Here is a 23,892-nt window from a genome sequence, read left to right as displayed (position 1 = left end):
AGAGATGTGGAGTAACAGGAACCCATTTACTACTAGTGGGAAAGCAAAATGGTACAGCTCCTTGGAAGACAGTTTGGCAGTTTATTACAAACTAAACATATTCTTACCATGTGACTTAGCAGTTGTGTTCCTTCGTATTTACTCAAATGAGTTGAAATCTTTTGTCCACCCAAAAACCTGCACACACAGATTTTTGTAGCAGCTTTGTTCATAATTGCCAAGGCTTAGAAGCAACCAAGAAGTCAACCAAGGATAAATAAACTGATACATCCATGCAGTGGGATATTATTCAGTGCTAAAAAAAAATAATAAGTTATCAATCTATGAAAAGACATAGAGGAGCCTTAAATGCATATTGCTAAATGAAAGAAGTCAATCTGAAAAGGCTACATAACTGTATGATTCCAACTCTATGACATTCTGGAAAAGGCAAAACTATACAGACAGTAAAAAAAGACATGGGTTGCCAAGGGTCAGGGGTAAGGAAGGGATGAATAGATGGAGTACAGAGGATTTTTAAGGCAGTGAATCCATTCTGTATGATACTATAATGATGGATACATGTCATCATACTTTTGTCAAAACCTATAGAATGTACAACAGCAAGAGTAAACCGTAATGTAAACTATGGACTCTGGGTGATAATGAAGTGTCAACATAGGTTCATCGATTCTAACAAATGTACCACTCTGGTTTTTTTTGTTTGTTTGTTTTAATTTTAATCAATTATTCATTTTGTTTGTTTTTTTACAAATGTACCATTCTGGTGTGAGATATTGATAATGGGGGGAGGCTGTGGATATGTAGGGCAGGAGATACATGGGAAATCTCTGTACCTTCCACTTGACTTGGTTGTGAACCTAAAACTGCTCTAAAAAATAAAGTCTGTTTTTCAAAAATTCAGTACTTCTCTTCATCAAATGACATTATCAAGAAGTGAAAAGACAAGACACAGGATAGAGAAGATATTTCTTCTTCTGGAAATAAGAAACCTGTAAAAAGGTGTTAAGCTTCATTAGTGACTAGGGAAAGGAAATTAAAATGCTTTTCCCCGTGAAATTCATTTTGTACCCACTAGATTGGCAAAGATTAAGGAGTTTAGATAATACCAAGTGTTCGTGCATATACACACCAATGGGAACTCTTAAGCAGTAAAGGGAGCAAACACTGACTTTGGAAAAGTTTGGCACTTTAATAAACTCATTAAAAGTTTGGGGACTTCCCTGGCATCACAGTGGTTAAGAATCTGCCTGCCAGTGCAGGGGATGCGGGTTCAATCCCTCGTCCGGGAAGATCCCACATGCCACGGGTCAACTAAGCCTGTGCATCACAACTACTGAGCCTGTGCTCTAGAGCCCACGAGCCACAACTGCTGAGCCTGTGTGCCACAACTACTGAAGCCCACACGCTCTAGGGCCTGTGTGCCACAACTACTGAGCCCACGTGCTGCAACTGCTGAAGCCCACATGCCTAGAGCCCATGCTCTGCAACAAAGAGAAGCCACCACAATGAGAAAACTGCGCACCGCCACAAAGAGTAGCACCCACTCACCGCAACTAGAGAAAGCCCGCTGGCAGCAATGAAGACCCAATGCAGCCAAAAAAAATTTTTTAAAGTTTGGCACAATAATAAACCCATTACATGTTAACATAAATTACATGTATTTTGATGAAAAACATCTATTTCAAAAAATTATTGAAGAGGGCATAGTTTTACATTTTTGCAAATCTCTTTAATGTCTGACCTAATAGACAACAGCTGGATTTTCATATCTGCTCACGCATTCTGTTAGCTGACAGGGTGGTGATGTCACCACACATCATGTAGTTTCTGGATTACCTCAACATACACATGATTGAGGGTCTGAAAGTCAGATCTTGTCTTAGTGTTACTATGAAACAGTTTCAGCCTCAGGGACCTCAGAGACGCCCTACCCGCCACCCTGCAACAGACTACATTTTGAGAATCACTGTGATAGCGAGTAGACTACTAGCCATGAGTATCCGGTATGTTGTAGGTAGCAGTTGCTATTTAAAGGGAGGATTAAAGAATGAAATTAAGTCAGGGTCTTAGTTGAGAGTAAGAGAACTTCTATCATATAACAACTGTTTAAATCTCAACCTCAGGGCTTCCCTGGTTGTGCAGTGGTTAAGAATCTGCCTGCCAATGCAGGGGACATGGGTTCGAGCCCTAGTCCAGGAAGATCCCACATGCCGCTGAGCAACTAAGTCCATGCGCCACAACTACTGAACCTGTGCTCTGGAGCCCACGAGCCACAACTACTGAGCCCGCGCTCCTAGAGCGCATGCTCTGCAACAAGAGAAGCCACTGCAATGAGAAGCCCGCGCACCACAACGAAGAGTAGCCCCCGCTCGCCGCAACTAGAGAAAGCCCGCATGCAGCAATGAAGACCCAACGCAGCCAAAAATAAAATAAATGAAATAAATAAATTTATAAAAAAAAAAAAGAAAGAAGCATAACTAATAAAGTTCCTTTTGTCCTCCCTCCTCAGGGGCAACTTCTATCATGAATTGAATGCATATCCCTCTAATCTGGAGTGTTTTTTAGTGGGCTTTTTATTGTTGTTGTGTTTGTTTATATATTTTTGTGTATCTGTAAATAACATGTTTTCTGTGTTTTAAAATTTATGTAAAAAGTATCATAGTCTACTGTGTATTTTAAATATCTTATTTATAAATATGTATTGTTAAACATTTATGCAAGACAGTGAGGGGTACAAATCCTAAGTTTTTGTTAAAATTCTGTCTTTTTTTTCCTATTAATTAACCTCACCCATTTTTCCTAAATGTATGTTGCATTTTTCTTTCAGAATCCTTGAAAAATGGCTCTGCTACAGATGGTGGGAATAAAGTTTATTCTTTTCAGAATAGAAAACACCCTGAAAAGATGGCTAAATTAGGTATGTTGCTTTTCTGACTTCTGTAATCACTATTCACCTTTTCTAAGAAGGTGTATTTAACCACATTTCCCACTGTTATCACCCCATTGCATTCACTAAAAGAGTGAATGAGGGATGTTATTTTATTTTCAAGCATACTTAAAGTTATTAGTTTTTTTCATGCTCAGATGTCTTCTGTTCTCAGCTAGGTCCTAAGGTTATAGTAGAGACCCTGTCTTAGATTCCTTCCCACAACATCTAGCATAGGCTCTTAACAAATTTTTGTTACATAAACGAGTGACTTAAGTCACACAGAGATATTCTGAATTTATTGAATAAGAGTTTTACACTGTATGTAGAAGAAAAGAGTTGTTCGTATTATAGAAAATTATTTATGTAAAATTGTTAGGAATGGGCTGTTCTAACATTTTTCTTACCCAGGTTACCACTTATACTAATTACACATGAATTACTGATTTTCAGAGAACTAAACTTAAATTATATATAACATTAAAATTAAACTGGCAATTTAATTCTTTTTAAAAATTCAGGTGGCACTATTCTTGGATCCTGTGGCATGAGGGGTCATCAGTTTTGAAAGCTTTGAGGAAAGGAAATAACATGTGAAAACACTTTAAAATTAAGGACGTCCATAAGTATATGGAAGTTTGGGAATACCAAAAAGTTAAGAGCAAGGGAATAATAATTAACTACCTGGCAAAATGTAGTCGTTGTACAAGAGGACTTATAATCTATAATTATAGAACATCTATATATGTGTCTTAAGTGGTGTATTTTTATGCAGTCATTGTAGCCAGTGATCATTTAAACATTCAAAGTCAAATGAATGTCACACTTGTTGAGTGTTGACACTGATGAGGGACATATAAGAAGTAATTATAAGACCTGTGTTTCTGAACATAATACAATTTAAGCATTTGCAAAATTCAGCTTTTCTGAAAGGTATAATATTATATGCATCATTAATTTTGAACCTAACATGGTACATACAATAATTTACACTAATTGATGTGTTTCTTGGAGTTTATTATCTACATAAAGAAATTTTAAAAGTTTTTGATACAAATGAACTTATTTACAAAACAGAAATAGACTCACAGACCTAGAAAACACACTTATGGTTACCAAAGGGAAAAGTGGGGGGAGGTTTAAATTAGGAGTCTGGGATTAACAGATACACACTACTATATAGAAAATAGATAAACAGCAAGGATCTACTTACTGTATAGCACAGGGAACTATACTTGATATTTTGTGATAACCTATATGGGAAAAGAAACTGAAAAAAATGGAATCACTTTGCTGTACACCTGGAACTAACACAACACCTTAAATCAACTATACTTCAATGAAAAATAAATTAATTTAAAAAAAATTAAAAAATTTTTGATCTGTAAAAATGACTGAATTCTGTATAGGATCTCTGGGACACCAGAGGAAAATGCTAATATAATTACTAGAGGAAAGATCAGATAGACACCAAGGCCAAAGTGAAACCCTAAGGACAGTGAAGCATTGGAGAAGGAGAACTAATAGTGAAAAGAAAAATGGAACCTCACTGGAGTAATCAAATAGAAGTTCCCTGAGTGGATAGTCAACATGCACATAACTGCAATGATACATGTCTCATATCTATATGTGCTGTGAGGAAGTTAAGTATTGTTATGATGGGCATTTCTGTCATCAGGTCTGAAAGAAATATAGTCATGAAAAGATAGTTTTCTGGATAGTTTAAGACTGATCATACTTTCCAAAATCTGTGTTTAGTTAGGACCTGTGTTTAGTTATGTTGCTCTTTGACTTATTAAGTATTTTTGCTAATTGTGTTTACATCTAAATATATCAATAAAATAGAATGCCTTAATATTTTAAAATAAGTTATGATCTGTCAGAAAATCATATATTACTCTGAGTATAAAAGATGATTAAATATAATTGGACTAACCAAGATATAGGGCTAGAAATAGAGCAAGAGTTAGATTGGAAGGCTTTGTAAAACACAGAGAACACGTCCAGGATGAGTAAGTAAATGCAAAGAAAGAGCAAAGGTAGAATTACCACATAGAAAGGGCAAGGACAGTAAGGAGTTTGACCAGCTTCGAGAAAGAGATGAATTTAAGGAAATTGAAACTAGATTGGATAGATAGGATCAGATAATAACCTGATGAGAAGTTATTATTAGGCAAAGAGGAGTTTTATTTTAAAATTTCTAATATGTTGCAGACCAGTTGTTGTGTGAAATATAATACAAATGAATTAGAAAATTAAATAAAGTATTTGCCCCAATTTTTTATTATTGAAATTAATATCCATACATGGATGACTGTCTCTTGTTTCCTTTCCTCTTCAATTCTTCCTTTTTCTTCCTTTCTCCTTTTGTAGTTTAAAGTTATTTAAAAGCAGAGAATTTTTGTTTCAATATAAAACCAAAATTATGTCAGCTAAGTTACTTTGTACTTTTGTGGCTTTTTGTTGATGTGAAGGGTTTTTTCCTATCCTGTGGATCAACAGCCTTTAATCCAAACATGGCATATTTTTCTGGTATAAAGAGAAGGCCAACGCCTGAGCTTTAGGTACCTGCAGGTTAGAATGCTTGGGAGGATGAGGGCAGTGAAGTAGAGATGGAATAACTACCAACAGTAGCCAGGGACCAGGCTAATACCATGGAACCCAGATGGAGGAACAATTTCAAAGAAAGATATAAAAAACTGTAATGAATGATACAGAAGATCAAGGAGGTTAAGAAAAAAGAAACCAGTGCATTTGTAGGGACTGTCATGAATATCTTGGGTCAGTTCCAAGATTGGATAAAGCTGTGTGAAATAGGTTAAAAAGAGTTTGAGTCAGTAAAGTGGCTTAATTTACACAAATTCAACTATACTTTGTCTTTAAAAAAAAAAGAAAAGATGGAAGAGAACTTAAATAGTGTTCTCAGTGAACAATGTTCTTAGTGTATGTTAACTGGGGAAATGTAAATCTCTTCCTTCAGTTAGACTCAATTCCCATATGCCTATCACAGTGTGAGAATGTGAGCATCTTTAAAGATAAACATTGTATTTTTCATTTTAAATGGCCCCCTTTTTTCAAAGTAAATTTATTTATTTATTTATTTTTGACTGTGTTGGGTCTTTGTTGCTGCGCGCAGGCTTTCTTTAGTTGCGGCGAGCGGGGGCTACTCTTCATTGCAGTTCGTGGGTTTCTCATTGCAGTGCTTCTCTTGAGCATGGGCTCTAGGTGCGCGGGCTTCAGTAGTTATGGCATGCAGGCTCAATAGTTGTGGCTCACGGGCTCTAGGGCACAGGCTCAGCAGTTGTGGCGCATGGGCTTAGTTGCTCCGTGGCATGTGGGATCTTCCCGTACCAGGGCTCAAACCCATGTCCCCTGCGTTGGCAGGAAGATTCTTAACCACTGCACCACCAGGGAAGTCCTGGCCCCTTCTATTCAGAAGCCAATTATTTCATCTGATGCTCAGTTGAAGAAATGCCATCTGGGACTTCCCTGGTGGTCCAGTGGCTAAGACTCCGTACTCCCAATGCAGGGGGCCTGGGTTCGAATCCTGGTCAGGGAACTAGATCCCATGTGCATGCTGCAACTAAGAGTTCGCATGCCGCAGCTAAAGATCCCCCGTGCCACAACTAAGACCCGGCACAGCCAAATAAATGAATAAATAAATAAATATTAATGAAAATGAAATGTTATCTGTTCAGTGCTATATCATATTTTATACATTATTAGTATGTGTTAGGGTTTTAGGCACAAGTAATAAAATAAACCACATTTTATGGGAGACTTAAGAGCTTTAAAAGTATAATTTTAAATATACACAGTTTTCAGTTGATTTTAATTAATTAATTAATTTATTTATTTTTGGCTGTGTTGGGTCTTCGTTTCTGTGCGAGGGCTTTCTCTAGTTGCGGCGAGCGGGGGCCACTCTTCATCGCTGTGCGCGGGCCTCTCACTATCGCAGCCTCTCTTGTTGCGGAGCATAGGCTCCAGACGCGCAGGCTCAGTAGTTGTGGCTCACGGGCCCAGTTGCTCCGCGGCATGTGGGATCTTCCCAGACCAGGGCTCAAACCTGTGTCCCCTGCATTGGCAGGCGGATTCTCAACCACTGCACCACCAGGGAAGCCCTTCAGTTGATTTTAGATCCCACTTTCTGGCCATTCTTTCTTAACTGTTAGCAAAGATGTGCCTCAAATATATATGGTAAAGAAATGGAAGGAGTATAAACCTGTCAATGGAGAAGAGAGAGGGAGAGTGTGTGATAATTGGAGAAACCAGCGAGGTTAAAGTTAGCTCTTTATTTGTATTTTTTTGCGAGACCTGTGGATAACTGAAGGAAGACTTGGAAGATGCTTGGAACACAGTGAGTAAAGGTGAAAGCAGTAGTACTCTTAATATGGCTAGGTTTATTTATCTTTCTGATATTAGAAGCAGCAGGTTTCTTATTTTTTTAAATTTATGTAAGTGAAATAAGGCTATTTCCCCTCTTAATCTACTGTTGTCCATTAAAAGTTTTTTTTATATATTTCTTTTGTCTGTTTACAGCTTCAGAACTAGCAAAAACACCAAGAAAAAGTGTTTCATCCAATTTGAAGAGTGATCCTGAAATTACCATAGACATTCCTCAGTGTAGCAAGGGTAAGATTTTACTTCACTTCTTTAAAGAGAGTTTTCATAGTTGCTTCAAAGTTATAGTATGTTACTTTTTTTTCTTGTCTAAGTGCATTTTTATATATTTTCTTCTTTTCTGTTCTGAAAATTCATTCAGTAAATGCAGTTAGTACCCCAACCTCTGTGCTTTAGCATACCCATATTTAGCTATCAATAAAAGGGGAAAAGATCTGTGTGGGTTGAAGTTGTACAGATTGACAGGGCCAACTAGAAACAGTCTTAAATCCTGTTGTCATTTGCTTGAGTTAGCCAAATGTTTGTGGAAGATTTGCTTTGGCAAATACTATTGGAAATAAGGTTTTGGGGATTTGGAAGTCTTATAGTTTGGAGAATTGTGGAGCAGTTGTTTTTGAATGACCCATTCTAACTAGATTAAATAGTGTACTTTTAAAATAATGAACAATGAAAAGGACTCCATTTTTTCTTGTTACATGAGTGCTACAGAAATGTCATTAATGGGAGAAATCATAAAATTAATAGTGACAGTTCAGCCTCTAGTGGAGATGCAGTTAATTGAGAATTCAATAATATGTAGTGGCTTCTGGGTAGAACCTGCACCTTTGCTTTTAATGAAACTAGGCTATTATGGAAAGTGAAGTATTTGTAGTAAGTAATGGCTTTTTGTTTCATTCTTTAGGGCATTCTGCTTCAGACAAAGTTCAGTTGAAGGTAAGCAATTGAGTAAAAACAAGGAAAACCCTTAGTGTTACAAAGTTAAGACATGATGAAAATATCCATTTCATCTCTTAATTTAGATAATACTTTTATCATTTATAGGTATTTGCCAATTAAATACCTAACTTAGAGATAAAGAATCTGAGGCTCAGAGAGGTGAAGTGGCTTGTCTAAGTTCACCAAACTAGGAAGGAGAAAAGCTGGAAAATGAAGCTAGGTCTTCTGGACCCACCTGTTGTGCCTTTTCTATGTCAGAACTATCCCTGGGTGTTTTTTTTGTTTGTTTGTTTGTTTTTAATTTAATTTATTTATTTTTGGCTCTGTTGGGTCTTCTGGCATTCTTTTTCAAGCTGTGGATCACAACACATTAGTGGATCTTGTTTATTCCCTAAGAGACGATCAGAAAACCTGTTAGTCAGTGGTATTATATTTACATACCACAATAAAAGAGAACATCAGTCTGCGAGTCTTAGTGCACTGTCTTAGAAGGGGGAGTTCAGGAGAGAATATGTATAGGGCTTGGGGATCTGGACTCGAGGGGTTTAAGGCACATCTATCAAGATGGGGAACTGATCTGTATTAGACAGAATTCATGGCATAGTATTTTAGGAGTAGTGGACACAGTGAGGAGAGGGTCTTGAATTGAGTTTTGATAAGTAAACCAATGTTTGATAAGCTAGCTGTTTGCCCTGGTAAGTAGTCTGTTGTCCTGATGGGAAAATAGGTTGCCCAAATGAGCAAACTGTCAAGATAAATTAGTTTGCAGAAATTTCTGTAGCAAACAGTGAAGTTATTTAATAGTTTATAGCCTTATCTTTTTGAGCAAGAATTTTCTGAAATGGTTATTTTGACACAAATATTCTCAGACCTGATAATTAAGCTATATGGATATAGGTTGTCTCAACTCTCAGTGTTGAAATCAGTTTAGTAGGGCATGATCTACAGTTTAAAAAAATGAAATAGAATAAATTAGAAAATTTCTATTTTATAAGTATTATTTAATTATAATTTGGTTAAGTTATATATGCACATGTGTACTGGATCAAGGTGGCAAAACGTAAAAAAAAACTGTAAGGATCTGGACCAAAGAAGTTTGAAATATAGTGTGATATACTTTATAAACCCAGTAAGTGATCAGATCACCTATTATAATAGTATTCTTAATATCCCAAATCAAAATTTAGTTATAATATTTGTAACTAGCACCCACAACTTATCACAAGATAACAGACTTAAATTTTTTGTCATATTTTCATGTTGCCAAAAAAACACAGGGTACTTTATCTTTTTATCAGTACTGTTAAGTTATCATGTATACACCAGTAGTCATTTTATTGTGCTAGAAATTGAATGGTGTTAAAGTGTTGTATTCTGTAAGGAAAAGAAAAACGTGCGTTATACTCTGTAAAATGTTTAAAAAATTAAAAATACAGAAGTAAAAAGTAGAAATCTTTTTTCTCTCCTTCTCACAGACTACTTTAACACCAGTAAATTTCTCGTACATGGAAAGGCCCACTGCAGTAAGTATAGGAGTCCCATTTCCTTGCTTACTCATCATCCCTGGACAGTATTACCTTGTTTTAGAAAAAATATTCTAATCTCATGGGTGAAGAATGATTCAAAGGCTGATAAGCTTTTTCTTTACATAATAATAGAAGTGCATCCTTTGCAGGTGTCTGGAATACAACTTCTAGAACCACTCTAGGAATCCTTCGGAATTCGTTGTATCATTTTTGTTGTCATACTCTCCCCCCGCAACAAATTCGTATATTGTTGTCTTCCAGGTCTAGGAAGGAGCTCATCTGGTTCTAATGTCTATTGAAAACAAAATATTTTTCTTCCTTTCTAGCCTTTCTTTGACTCAGAGACATCATTAATTTTCATGTCATCATTATTATTTGACTATTTAAACTATATTGCTTTTTTATTTTTAAACAGAACAATGATAAAAGTGAATTTCTGTCAACAGCACCTCGTGGGCTAAGGAAAAGACTAATAGGTGTGTATTTCTTTTTACACTGAGTTTTTATAAAAACAAGCATCTAAACAAGAGGCAATAATGGTTAAATATACAGGTTCTAGTCTTAGAATGCTTACTTTTTATCTTTGGGCTGCCACTTACAGGGACCTCTCTATGCCTCAATTTTTTTCGTTTGTGAAATAGGGATAATAATGGTACCAGCCTCAGAGTTATTTTGAGATTAATTGAAATAAAGGATGTCAAAGTGCTTAGTGTAGTGCTTGACCTTGGTATGTGCTTAACAGGTATTGGCTATTATTACCTTTTATTATTATAACTACTTATTGCTATTTCTTTTCATGAAAGAAAGGATATGTTCATGTCTTCAATTAAGCTGTAGATTCCTTAAGGGCAAGGACTATATCTTATATTTTAACTCATAACACTTAGCACTATGTTTTTACATTATAGTCAATGGATATTGAGGTTAGTTAAAATTCTTCAATAAAATAACATGCCTTTTAGTTTATTTGCCTGAGACAGTTTTAGAAATGGTTCTGTTGATTTATTTAGAAGTTTTATCAATATATTGAAGCAATTTTAAATATTTACAGTTGTACTGAATACTATACAAAGCCAAGTAAACAGACATGGTTCCCGCCTTTGGGAAAATTATAAATGGTTTTGGGTTTTTTTATGTTTTGGGGGGGTTTTTTTGGCCACACCACGTGGCTTGCGGGATCTTAGTTCCCCAGCCCGGGGTTGAACCCGGGCCACGGCAGCGAAAGCGCTGAGTCCTAAACACTGGACTGCCAGGGAACTCTCTGGTTTGGGGTTTAAATATTTAACTTAGGGGCAAATGACTTTTTGACCTTTATATTTATGAAAGATGTCAGCTCCTTTCTTGGGGTTGACCTCTTGACAATAATGTTAGCTAACATTGTTAAATCTATGCCCTGTAGCCCTTTTTTTTTCAAGGTATAGAGTTGATAATACATTTTTAATCAACATAAAAATTGTAACACTAAATTATTGTATATCTGAAGCAATAAAAGATGATATATGCAATTGATTATTATTATTTTATGTCAAATACATCCCACATCTTAAGTTTCCTCCTTACCCCACAGAAGAATCCTTTTTAGAGAGAAGGTGAACTTCCTTCTCCTTCTCAATCACCACCAAACAAATATATCAACATGTGTGATGTATTCATGTAAATAGGGTAAAGACATTGTCTGGTACCTCCTACCACTTCTAACCCTTGCATCTACCATGGGCAGCAATCAGTGCAAATCTGAATCTGCTAAGCTATGTATGCCCACAAAATCAAGCCTTTTTTTTTTTTTTTCTTTTTCAGTATCTATATTTGTTATATGCTGACTCTGGATATTCTGAAATATGCTCTTCAAAATAAAGAGTGATTTGCTTAAAATTATTTCATTCATATTTTAGAAGTTAACCTTTTATGATAGTTTTATACTTATTTTGTTGAGTGTAAGTTTTATCCTTTGTGATTATAAAACTAGCTTTATTATTTCTAGAGAGTGGTGGGGGTGGCTATGGTTTGTTTAAAAATATAATTCTTATATCTACTATGGGATGGATTGTGCGTATGTATTAGTAGTACTTAAAGTAGTAGCTGTCATTTATTGAGTGCTCTATCAGTTAGGGTGGCATTTTCAGTAGGCAGCAATGGAAAATTCTATAACAATGGCTTAAGCCATGGACACTGAAGTATCTCACATCATAAGTCTAGGGATACACAGTTCACGGTTGATGTAGTGACTCAACAGTGTCATGAGGGATACGGATTCTTCCTATCTTTTCACTTTGCCGCTGGCATTTTTCATCTTTAGTTTTGATATTTTATATTGCAAAATGATTTCCATAGCTTTAAGCTATGGGTATAAGTAAGGGGCTTTCCTTCCATAAGTGAGGAAAATCTTTCCCAGAAGCTTCCAGCAAATTTCCCCTCAAGTTTCATTGGTTAAAGGTTTACATAGCCAACTCTAGTTGCAAAGGAGGCTGAGAGAGCACGTATCTGGCAAAGGAAAAGACAATTAAATTACTGTGATTATTTATCCCTTAGGGTGGAGCACATTGCCACATTTTACAATGAATTCTATTAGCAAGGAAGAAGGAAAGAGAATGGTATTAGGTATGACTGACAATTTCTGCCACATTTCCTATGTGTTAGGCATTGTTTGTTGCTTTACATGCATTTCAATGTAATCTTCACAATGCTTTATTAAATTAGACACTGGTAGCCTCATTTGATAAGTGAGGAAACTGGTGCTCAGAAAACTTACATAACTAGCTCTGGTGAAATCATCAGCAAGTAATGACAAAACCAGAAGTCACAATATCTTACTTCAAAGCCCACACTCTTCTTAATACCCCACAATGCCTCTCTTGTCAAACTGTCCAATTTTCCCAATTGCTTCCTCCCCACACAGTTCCAAGGTCTCATTCTGACAGTGAAAGTGAATATTCTGCTTCCAACTCGGAGGACGATGAAGGGGTTGCACAGGAATATGAAGAGGACACTAATGAAGTCATATTGAGCGAACAGATTCAAGCTCAGAATAGAGTACTTTCGGCTCCTGTTTGCAAAGAAACGCCTTCTAAGAAAATGAAAAGAGATAAAACAGTAAGTGAAGAGAGAGACTTTAAAGAAAAATCAGTAATATCTCAAAGATAAGCTACCTAAGAGATCTAAATGGGAGGAGGAACATAATTTTTTTTCTTCACTTTTCTACATTTTCTCAGCCTTTCACATAAATTCCCACATATATTTGTGTCTATTCCTGGACTTCGTATCCTGGCCTCTCTGTATCCATATTCATATATCAGTACCATAGTATATGCTAAAGGTGACAATTCAGTTGAATAAAAAGAGCTTTTAAATAAATATTGATTGGATAATTGGAGGCAAGACTTCTCAGTATATACCTTTTTATATAGTTTCATTTTTGTAACGTTGCTGATGTAAAGTCAGTGTAAGTAATAAATGATGTGACTATGGACCCATGTTGCGTCGTTTGGAGAACACTGCACCTACTATGGCCTGAGAAAAGGCTAATTATCCCAGCGTGCTCTGTAAAGACTCAGAGCAGTCTAGGAAGCCTCCTGCTTGAATGACTTTCCATTCCTTCCTTACCACCACGCAGCTCAGTCCTGCCCCAAATCAGTAGAACACGTGGTGAGTCATTTTACTGGAATAGTAGGCAAGTCTTTTTTTACCTTGCTGTTGATGTCTCTCTCATTTCCACAGTCCTTCATCTGTACTAATTAAAGGATTTGCTAGGAGTGTGTGAGGCAAAACAAAGGTCCTGATGTGTAAAACCCTTTTTTTTCCCCAGTCTAAATGGGAATTGTACGTTGGAATTTAGGAATCATTTTTGGGCAGACTACTTCAATCTAGTGATTTTCTTCAACTTTTATGATCCTAAGAGTTACTCAGTTTTACTACTGGAATTAAATTTGCTTGGTCCTTAGTCTGTGTTGTTGCTTCAAAAAGAAAATACTGACTGCCAAGTAAAGAATTTCACATATCCTGTTCTATGCTAATATTACTGTCTAGTCCTCATATAAAACAAATATCTGAAACTAAGAACTCACTTTGCTTTGTCCACTTTCAGAGTGACTTAGTAGAAGAATATTTTGAAGCCCACAGCAGTTCAAAAGTTTTAACCTCTGATAGAACACTGCAGAAACTAAAGAGGGCTAAACTGGATCAGGTATGTTGCAAGGAGTGTTATTTGTAAATTGTTCTTATTGTGAGCTGAAAAATACAGTACATAAGCAGCAAATCTGAAGAGTAAGTGTACATAGCAGAATACTATCCTGATCAAATGAAACACAAATTAGTGTGACATCACTATTGTGTATTTTATTATGTAAATGGTAACTGGTTCATTGGATTAGAATTGTTTGACATACTCTAATTATACATATATAATTACATATTTTTCTCTTATTTATTGTTTCTTCAGGATCTATAATCATCAGGGTCATAGTTTCTTTTTTTTAATTTATTGAAGTATAGTTGATTTACAATGTTGTATTAATTTCTACTGTACAGCAAAGTGATTCAGTTATACCTGTATATATATTTTTTCATATTTTCCATTATGGTTTATCACAGGATTTTTTTTTTAACATCTTTATTAGAGTATAATTGCTTTACAATGGTGTGTCAGTTTCTGCTTTATAACAAAATGAATCAGTTATACATATACATATGTCCCCATATCGCTTCCCTCTTGCATCTCCCTCCCTCCCACCCTCCCTATCCCACCCCTCTAGGTGGTCACAAAGCACCCAGCTGATCTCCCTGTGCTATGCGGCTGCTTCCCACTAGCTATCTATTTTACGTTTGGTAGTGTATATATGTCCATGCCACTCTCTCACTTTGTCCCAGCTTACCCTTCCCCCTCCCCGTATCCTCAAGTCCATTATCTAGTAGGTCTACATCTCTATTCCCGTCTTGCCACTACGTTCTTCTGACCACTTTCTTTTTTTCTTCTTCTTTTTTTTTTTTAGATTCCATGTATATGTGTTAGCATACAGTATTTGTTTTTCTCTTTCTGACTTACTTCACTCTGTATGACAGTCTCTAGGTCCATCCACCTCACTACAAATAACTCAGTTTCGTTCCTTTTTATGGCTGAGTAATATTCCATTGTATATATATGTATCACAGGATTTTGAATATAGTTCTCTGTGCAGGGTCATAGTTTCTTTGATATCCATGTACCATTAATCTCTGTTATCAGTTTAACCCACATATTCATTGAACCTCACACTGGTCATAAAACAAAGACTGACCTGACTCTCAGTTAAAAACCTTGCAAAAAGCAGAGGATATTCTGCTTCTTGCTATTATGGAAAGCCTGCCCACTGCAGTAAGGTAACAAGGTTGCTATATACTATGGTTCCAGTGTCTTGTTTTATAAAAAAATACCATACAGTTAGACTCAGGGCTTTGACAGATACCTCACTAAGAGAGGACAAAGAACCATCTGAATAAGAAAATCTTTCATTAGAAACTGGGCTTGAGGGACTTCCCTGGCGATCCTTGGTTAGGACTCCGTGCTTCCACTGCAGGGGACATGGGTTCAATCCCTGGTCAGGGAACTAAGATCCCACAAGCCATGCAGCTAGAAAAAAAAAGAAACTGGCTTGATAATTTAAGTCATGAAGAGATTGTTATTGACTCAGAGAGAATCAAGATTTTATCTGAAATAGGAATTCAGTGCAATTTCCTAAGGTATACAGGGCTTTTGACAGAGTTTTCCAGCTATAGAAAAGAGAGAAGAGAGGTTTACCATAGGGTAAACCTCTATGGCTTGGATGACATGGTGCTGTGTGGTTGGGGGTTTTTGTTTTTTTTCTGTTTTGTTTGTTTGTTTCCACCTGTCTCATAGGTATTGCAACTCAGATCAGAGACCAGCTGAAAACATGTGTCAAGAAACCAAGCTGTTCAAGGAAGAGATGGCACTAACATCTGCGTAGTGCATGTATTTTTTTTTTTTTATCTACAGCAGGTTCTTATTAGTCATCAGTTTTATACACATCAGTGTATACATGTCAATCCCAGTCTCCCAGTTCATCCCACCACACCCACACCCACCTGCCACCGCTTCCCCCCTTGGTGTCCATACGTTTGTTCTCTACATCTGTGTCTCTATTTCTGCACTGCAAACCGGTTCATCTGTACCATTTTTCTAGATTCCACATATATGTGTTAATATATGATATTTGTTTTTCTCTTTCTGACTTACTTCACTCTGTATAACAGTCTCTAGATTCATCCACGTCTCTACAAATGACCCAATATGGTTCCTTTTTATGGCTGAGTAATATTCCATTGTATATATGTACCACATCTTCTTTTTTTTTTTTTTTTTTTTTTTTAAACATCTTTATTAAAGTATAATTGCCTTACAATAGTGTGTTAGCTTCTGCTTTATAACAAAGTGAATCAGTTATACATATACAATAGGTTCCCATTACTCTTCCCTCTTGCATCTCCCTCCCTCCCACCCTCCCCATCCCACCCCTCTAGGTGGTCACAAAGCACCGAGCTGATCTCCCTGTGCTATGCGGCTGCTTCCCACTAGCTATCTATTTTACATTTGGTAGTGTATATATGTCCATGACACTCTCTTACCCTGTCCCATCTCACCCCACCCCCTCCCCATATCCTCAAGTCCATTCTCTAGTAGGTCTGTGTCTTTATTCCCGTCTTGCCACTAGGTTCTTCATGGCCTTTTTTTTTTTTTTTTTCCTTAGATTCCGTATATATGTGTTAGCATACTGTATTTGTTTTTCTCTTTCTGACTTACTTCACTCTGTATGACAGACTCTAACTCCATCCACCTCATTACAAATACCTCCATTTCATTTCTTTTTATGGCTGAGTAATATTCCATTGTATATATGTGCCACATCTTCTTTATCCATTCATCTGTCGATGGACATTTAGGTTGCTTCCAGGTCCTGGCTATTGTAAATAGAGCTGCAATGAACATTGTTGTACCACATCTTCTTTATCCATTTGTCTGTTGATGGGCATTTAGGTTGCTTCCATGACCTGGCTATTGTAAATAGTGCTGCAATGAACAATGGAGTGCATGTGTCTTTTTGAATTATGGTTTTCTCTGGGTATATGCCCAGCAGTGGGATTGCTGGATCATATGGTAATTCTATTTTTAGTTTTTTAAGGAACCTGCATACTGTTCTCCATAGTGGCTGTATCAATTTACATTCCCACCAACAGTGCAAGAGGGTTCCCTTTTCTCCACACCCTCTCCAGCATTTGTTGTGTGTAGATTTTCTGATGATGCCCATTCTAGCTGGTGTGAGGTGATACCTCATTGTAGTTTTGATTTACATTTCTCTAATAATTAGTGATGTTGAGCAGCTTTTCATGTGCTTCTTGGCCATCTGTATGTCCTCTTTGGAGAAATGTCTGTTTAGGTCTTCTGCCCATTTTTGGATTGGGTTGTTTGTTTTTAAATATTGAGCTGCATGAGCTGTTTATATATTTTGGAGATTAATCCTTTGTCCGTTGATTCATTTGCAAATATTTTCTCCCATTCTGAGGGTTGTCTCTTCGTCTTATTTGTAGATTCCTTTGCTTTGAAAAAGCTTTTAAGTTTCATTAGGTCCCATTTGTTTATTTTTGTTTTTATTTCCATTACTCTAGGAGGTGGATCAAAAAAGATCTTGCTGTGATTTATGTCAAAGAGTGTTCTTCCTATGTTTTCCTCTAAGAGTTTTAGAGTGTCCGATCTTACATTTAGGTCTTTAATCCATTTTGAGTTTACTTTTGTGTATGGTGTTAGGGAGTGTTCTAATTTCATTCTTTTACACATAGCTGTCCAGTTTTCCCAGCACCACTTATTGAAGAGACTGTCTTTTCTCCATTGTATATCCTTGCCTCCTTTGTCATAGATTAGTTGACCATAGGTGCGTGGGTTTATCTCTGGGCTTTCTATCCTGTTCCATTGATCTATATTTCTGTTTTTGTGCCAGTACCGTATTGTCTTGATTACTGTAGCTTTGTAGTATAGTCTGAAGTCAGGGAGTCTGATTCCTCCAGCTCCATTTTTTTCCCTCAAGACTGCTTTGGCTCTTCGGGGTCCTTTGTGTCTTTATACAAATTTTAAGATTTTTTGCTCTAGTTCTGTAAAAAATGCCATTGGTAATTTGATAGGGATTGCATTGAATCTGTAGATTGCTTTGGGTAGTATAATCATTTTCACAATATTGATTCTTCCAATCCAAGAACATGGTATATCTCTCCATCTGTTGGTATCATCTTTAATTTCTTTCAACAGTGTCTTATACTTTTCTGCATACAGGTCTCTTGTCTCCCTCAGTAGGTTTATTCCTAGGTATTTTATTCTTTTTGTTGCAATGGTAAATGGGAGTGTTTCCTTAATTTCTCTTTCAGATTTTTCATCATTAGTGTATAGGAATGCAAGAGATTTCTGTGCATTAATTTAGTATCCTGCAACTTTACCAAATTCATTAATCAGCTCTAGTAGTTTTCTGGTGGCATCTTTAGGATTCTCTGTGTATAGTGTCATCTGCAAACAGTGACAGTTTTACTTCTTCTTTTCCAATTTGTATTCCTTTTATTTCTTTTTTCTTCTCTGATTGCCATGGCTCAGACTTCCAAAACTATGTCGAATAATAGTGGTGAGAGTGGACATCCTTGTCTTGTTCCTGATCTTAGGAATACTTTAAGTTTTTCACCATTGAGAATGATGTTTGCTGTGGGTTTGTCATATATGGCCTTTATTATGTTGAGGTAGGTTCCCTCTCTGCCCACTTTCTGGAGAGTTTTTATCATAAATGGGTGTTGAATTTTGTCAAAAGCTTTTTCTGCATCTATTGAGATGATCATGTGGTTTTTATTCTTCAGTTTGTTAATATGGTGTATCACATTGATTGATTTGCGTATACTGAAGAATCCTTGCATCCCTGGGATAAATCCCACTTGATCATGGTGTATGATCCTTTTAATGTGTTGTTGGATTCTGTTTGCTAGTATTTTGTTCAGGACTTTTGCATCTATATTTATCAGTGATATTGGTCTGTAATTTTCTTTTTTTATAGTATCTTTGTCTGGTTTTGGTATCAGGGTGACGGTGGCCTGGTAGAATGAGTTTGGGAGTGTTCCTTCCTCTGCAGTTTTTTGGAGAAGTTTGAGAAGGATGGGTGTTAGCTCTTCTCTAAATGTTTGATAGAATTCACCTGTGAAGCCATCTGGTCCTGGACTTTTGTTTGTTGGAAGATTTTTAATCACAGTTTCAATTTCATTACTTGTGATTGGTCTGTTCATATTTTCTGTTTCTTCCTGGTTCAGTCTTGGAAGCTTATACCTTTCTAAGAATTTGTCCATTTCTTCCAGGTTGTCCATTTTATTGGCATAGAGTTGCTTGTAGTAGTCTCTTAGGATGCTTTGTATTTCTGCGGTGTCTGTTGTAACTTCTCCTTTTTCGTTTCTAATTTTATTGATTTGAGTCCAATCCCTGTTTTTCTTGACGAGTATGGCTAATGGTTTATCAATTTTGTTTATTTTCTCAAAGAACCAGCTTTTAGTTTTATTGATGTTTGCTATTGCTTTCTTTGTTTCTATTTCATTTATTTCTACTCTGTTCTTTATGATTTCTTTCCTTCTGCTAACTTTGGGTTTTGTTTGTTCTTCTTTCTCTAGTTCCTTTAGGTGTAAGGTTAGATTGTTTATTTGAGATTTTTCTTGTTTCTTTAGGTAGGCTTGTATAGCTATAAACTTCCCTCTTAGAACTGCTTTTGCTGCATCCCATAGGTTTTGGATCTTTGTGTTTTCATTGCCATTTGTCTCTAGGTACTCTTTTTTTTTTTTTTTTAAATTTACTTATTTTATTTATTTATTTTTGGCTGCGTTGGATCTTCGTTGCTGCGCGCGGGCTTTCTCTAGTTGTGGCGAGCGGGGCTACCCTTCGTTGTGGTGCGCTGGCTTCTCATTGCGGTGGCTTCTGTTGTTGCAGAGCACGGACTCCAGGCATGTAGGCTTCAGTAGTTGTGGCTCACAGGCTTAGTTGCTCCGCGGCATGTGGGATCTTCCCTGACCAGGGCTCGAACCCATGTCCCCTGCATAGTCAGGCAGATTCTTAACCACTGTGCCACCAGGGAAGCCCTGTCTCTAGGTACTTTTTGATTTCCTCTTTGATTTCTTCAGTGATCTCTTGGTTATTTAGTAATGTATTGTTTAGCCTCCATGTGTTTGTGTTTTTTATGGTTTTTTTCCCCGTAATTGATTTCTAATCTCATAATGTTGTGGTCAGAAAAGATGCTTGCTATGATTTCAGTTTTCTTAAATTTACTGAGGCTTGATTTGTGACCCAAGATGTGGTCTATCCTGGAGAATGTTCCGTGTGCACTTGAGAAGAAAGTGTATTCTGCTACTTTTAGGTGGAATGGTCTATAAATATCAGTTAAATTTACCTGGTCTATTGTGTCATTTAAAGCTTGTGTTTCCTTATTTATTTTCTGTTTGGATGATCTGTCCATTGGTGTAAGTGGGGTGTTAAAGTCCCCAACTATTATTGTTTTACTGTTGATTTCTCCTTTCATGGTTGTTAGCATTTGCCTTATGTATTGAGGTGCTCCTATGTTGGGTGCATAAACATTTATAATTGTTATATCTTCTTTTTGGATTGATCCTTTGATCATTAGGTAGTGTCCTTCCTTATCTCTTGTAACAGTCTTTATTTTAAAGTCTATTTTATCAGATACGAGTATTGCCACTCCAGCTTTCTTTTGATTTCCATTTGCATGGAATATCTTTTTCCATCCCCTCACTTTCAGTCTGAATGTGTCCCTAGGTCTGAAGTGGGTCTCTTGTAGACAGCATATATATGGGTCTTGTTTTTGTATCCATTCAGCAAGCCTGTATCTTTTGGTTGGAGCATTTAATCCATTCACATTTAAGGTAATTATCTATATGTATGTTCCTATTACCATTTTCTTAATTGTTAGGTCCTTTTCTTCTCTTGTGTTTCCCACTTAGAGAAGTTCCTTTAGCATTTGTTGTAGAGCTGGTTTGGTGGTGCTGAATTCTCTTAGTTTTTGCTTGTCTGTAAAGCTTTTGATTTCTCCGTTGAATCTGAATGAGATCCTTGCTGGGTAGAGTAATCTTGGTTGTAGGTTCTTCCCTTTCATCACTTTAAGTATATCATGCCACTCTCTTCTGGCTTGTAGAGTTTCTGCTGAGAAATCAGCTGTTAACCTTACGGGAGTTCCCTTGTATGTTATTTGTCGTTTTTACCTTGCTGCTTTCAGTAATTTTTCTTTGTCTTTAATTTTTGCCAGTTTGATTACTGTGTGTCTCAGCGTGTTTCTCCTTGGGTTTATCCTCTATAGGACTCTCTGCACTTCCTGGACTTGGGTGGCTATTTCCTTTCCCATGTTAGGGAAGTTTTCGACTATAATCTCTTCAGATATTTTCTCGGATCCTTTCTCTCTTTCTCTTCTCCTTCTGGGACCCCTATAATGCGAATGTTGTTGCGTTTTACCCAGAGGTCTCTTAGGCTGTCTTCATTTCTTTTCATTCTTTTTTCTTTATTCTGTTCCGCAGCAGTGAATTCCACCATTCTGTCTTCCAGGTCACTTGTCTGTTCTTCTGCCTCAGTTATTCTGCTATTGATTCCTTCTAGTGTAGTTTTCATTTCAGTTATTGTATTGTTCATCTCTGTTTGTTTGTTCTTTAATTCTTCTAGATCTTTGTTAAACATTTCTTGCATCTTCTCGATCTTTGCCTCCATTCTTTTTCCGAGATCCTGGATCATCTTCACTATCATTATTCTGAATTCTTTTTCTGAAAGATTGCCTATCTCCTCTTCATTTAGTTGTTTTTCTGGGGTTTTATCTTGTTCCTTCATCTGGTACATAGCCCTCTGCCTTTTCACCTTGTCTGTCTTTCTGCGAATGTGTTTTTTGTTCCACAGGCTGCAGGATTGTAGTTCCTCTTGCTTCTTCCTTAGTGCATGTATTTTTATATAAGCAACATGGGGGAAGGAGAAGTGGATCTAGGGTCAAAGTAGGACTTCATAGGACCTAGAGACAAAAAGACATGTTGGAGGATGAAAGAAACACCTGTTACTGATAGTGAAGAAAGGGAGGTCTTTCATTAATTGTGGACATAGTTGACAGATACAGTCATAGTAACATGTGTCAATAAGCATTTATTTCTCATGTCTGCGGGTCACCTGGGAGTTGGCTGATCTAGGATTTGCTCCACATGTCTGTCTTCCTTGTTGGACCTCCTTGGAAAGCTAGCAGAGGCATGTTCTTCTCATAACAATGTCAGAGACAGAAGAAGTAGAAAAACAAAAGACCTCCTAAAGCCTGGGCTCAAACTTTCTCAGTGTCACTTCTGCTTCATTCTAGTGGCCACAGTAAATCACGTGGCTGAAAACAAAGTCACAGAACACGGGACTAGACTCCACCCATTTAGTAGGAGGGATTGCAAAGTCACATGGCAAAGGGTGCAGATAGGAGAAGGGGCAAGTATTGGGGCTAATAATGTAATTCTGCACAGATACTAAAGTTTGAAATGAAGGTGAATAGGTGACATAACATTTCAGAGTTCACACTAAGTGTGAGTATGCTCTGATAATCCAGTATAAATAACTACTGAAAATGACACTAGTGCTTTATCTGCTTTTCAGGGCCCTAGACGTTAGGGAAAAAAACATCAGATGGAGAGAGAAATTTTGTAAAGCTACTACTTTACAGTTTTACTTAGAATTTGTCCTGTTTCTCTTTAAGTATATGGATGAATAAAAACTGTATAGGCTAGAGTGCCTGGAATCTTGGTTGCTGCTTTAGTCTTCAGTATTAAAAAAATATTTTACTTAAAGGATAGAATCATGAAAACACAGTAGTGCCAGGGTAAAAATGCATATACAGCTTTTTACTAGAGTTTTCATTTCAAGAAGTGAGCTGTGTTTGAGTCACTAGCATGAATTTCCAAGTTTTGGGTGCAGAGCAATGTATCTTCCTCAGTTTATTTTTACATTATTGTTTTAAAAACTTTGCCATACTTACGAAAGATAAAGGATTTGTTAGAAACAGCTTTTAAAGAGGAGCAGTGAATTTTACTAATGATAATGGTAAATTATAAAGAAACTTGACTGTTTTCTGAGAATTAATATTGAACTGTTACCTTAATCTTTTACATTTTTTCAAATCCATAGGTTTTTAAAAGAGTGTCTGGATTTGTTGTCAAAGCTGGGAGGCAGGTTTAATCGTCTCCTTATGGTAACAATTGTTTTAGAAATTAAAGACTTATATTGATATTTGGAATTTATAGTCATGTAAATGGTTCTAGAGAAAATGTAGCAAATTCTTTACTGTTTTACATATTTGTACTTAAAGAATGTATAAAACATTTTAAGAAAGAAATATTGAAATATTATGTGTATTCTCAGTAGATGCACTCATTGCCAAACCTGATTAAAGTAATATTTCCACTGATGGCCTCTTCTAACCTCTACCTCTAAGGAAATATTTTTAGTGTGGATTGCTGTGATGTATGTGGATTGAGAGTGATTTTCTTCCCTCCCTCTTCCTTTTTTTTTTAAAGCAAACTTTGCATAACTTATTGAGCAAGGTTTCTCCTTCCTTTTCTGCTGAACTTAAACAACTAAATCAACAATATGAACAGTTATTTCATAAATGGATGTTGCAGTTACAGTAAGTACTATTATCATTGTAAACCTTTGTAAAATAAAGAATAATATATATTTACATATCTATGTTAAAGTCAAAGCAGTTTGACATTTAATTTTCTTTTTTGCAATGAACTTGATATGTATTTTTATTTATATGTAAAAATTTGAAAAAACAGGTGTTTTCCCAGTTTTATGACCCAGATGTAGAAATGTCATATTATTATATGACTCTTCTCAGAAATTACAATTTTCAAGAAATATGTCTTTTCTAAGTTTAATCAGACTTGAAAGCTATTGTGTAAAATAGCCTTTCTTAGAATTATGAATTATTACTTATAAAAATATTTGAAAATATAATTTGTCAAGATTGATAAATATATCAGTTAGATTTTAATTCAGTTTTTTTAATTCAGAGTTTCTAAAATGAA

The 23,892-nt window shown here is 36.3% G+C and overlaps 1 protein-coding gene across 2 annotated transcripts in view; it reads left to right on the top strand.

Annotated features, from left to right (window-relative positions):
- ORC2 (origin recognition complex subunit 2) overlaps nucleotides 1-23,892 on the top strand; it is a 55,335-nt gene that overhangs the window by 16,679 nt on the left and 14,764 nt on the right. Inside the window, exons 5-12 of one of the 2 annotated variants that reach the window (XM_036858522.1) lie at nucleotides 2,831-2,920; nucleotides 7,469-7,561; nucleotides 8,232-8,263; nucleotides 9,742-9,789; nucleotides 10,208-10,268; nucleotides 12,689-12,882; nucleotides 13,874-13,972; nucleotides 23,377-23,486. In XM_036858522.1, coding sequence (XP_036714417.1) covers nucleotides 2,831-2,920; nucleotides 7,469-7,561; nucleotides 8,232-8,263; nucleotides 9,742-9,789; nucleotides 10,208-10,268; nucleotides 12,689-12,882; nucleotides 13,874-13,972; nucleotides 23,377-23,486 — 727 coding nt within the window. The remainder of the gene's footprint in view (nucleotides 1-2,830; nucleotides 2,921-7,468; nucleotides 7,562-8,231; nucleotides 8,264-9,741; nucleotides 9,790-10,207; nucleotides 10,269-12,688; nucleotides 12,883-13,873; nucleotides 13,973-23,376; nucleotides 23,487-23,892) is intronic. The other variant, XM_036858523.1, reaches the window with a different exon arrangement.

The sequence above is a fragment of the Balaenoptera musculus genome, chromosome 7 (assembly GCF_009873245.2).
Source record: "Balaenoptera musculus isolate JJ_BM4_2016_0621 chromosome 7, mBalMus1.pri.v3, whole genome shotgun sequence".
Taxonomy (NCBI): domain Eukaryota; kingdom Metazoa; phylum Chordata; class Mammalia; order Artiodactyla; family Balaenopteridae; genus Balaenoptera; species Balaenoptera musculus.
Note: the sequence above shows the minus strand (reverse complement) of the source record. Positions and strands in the feature narration are given on the sequence as shown.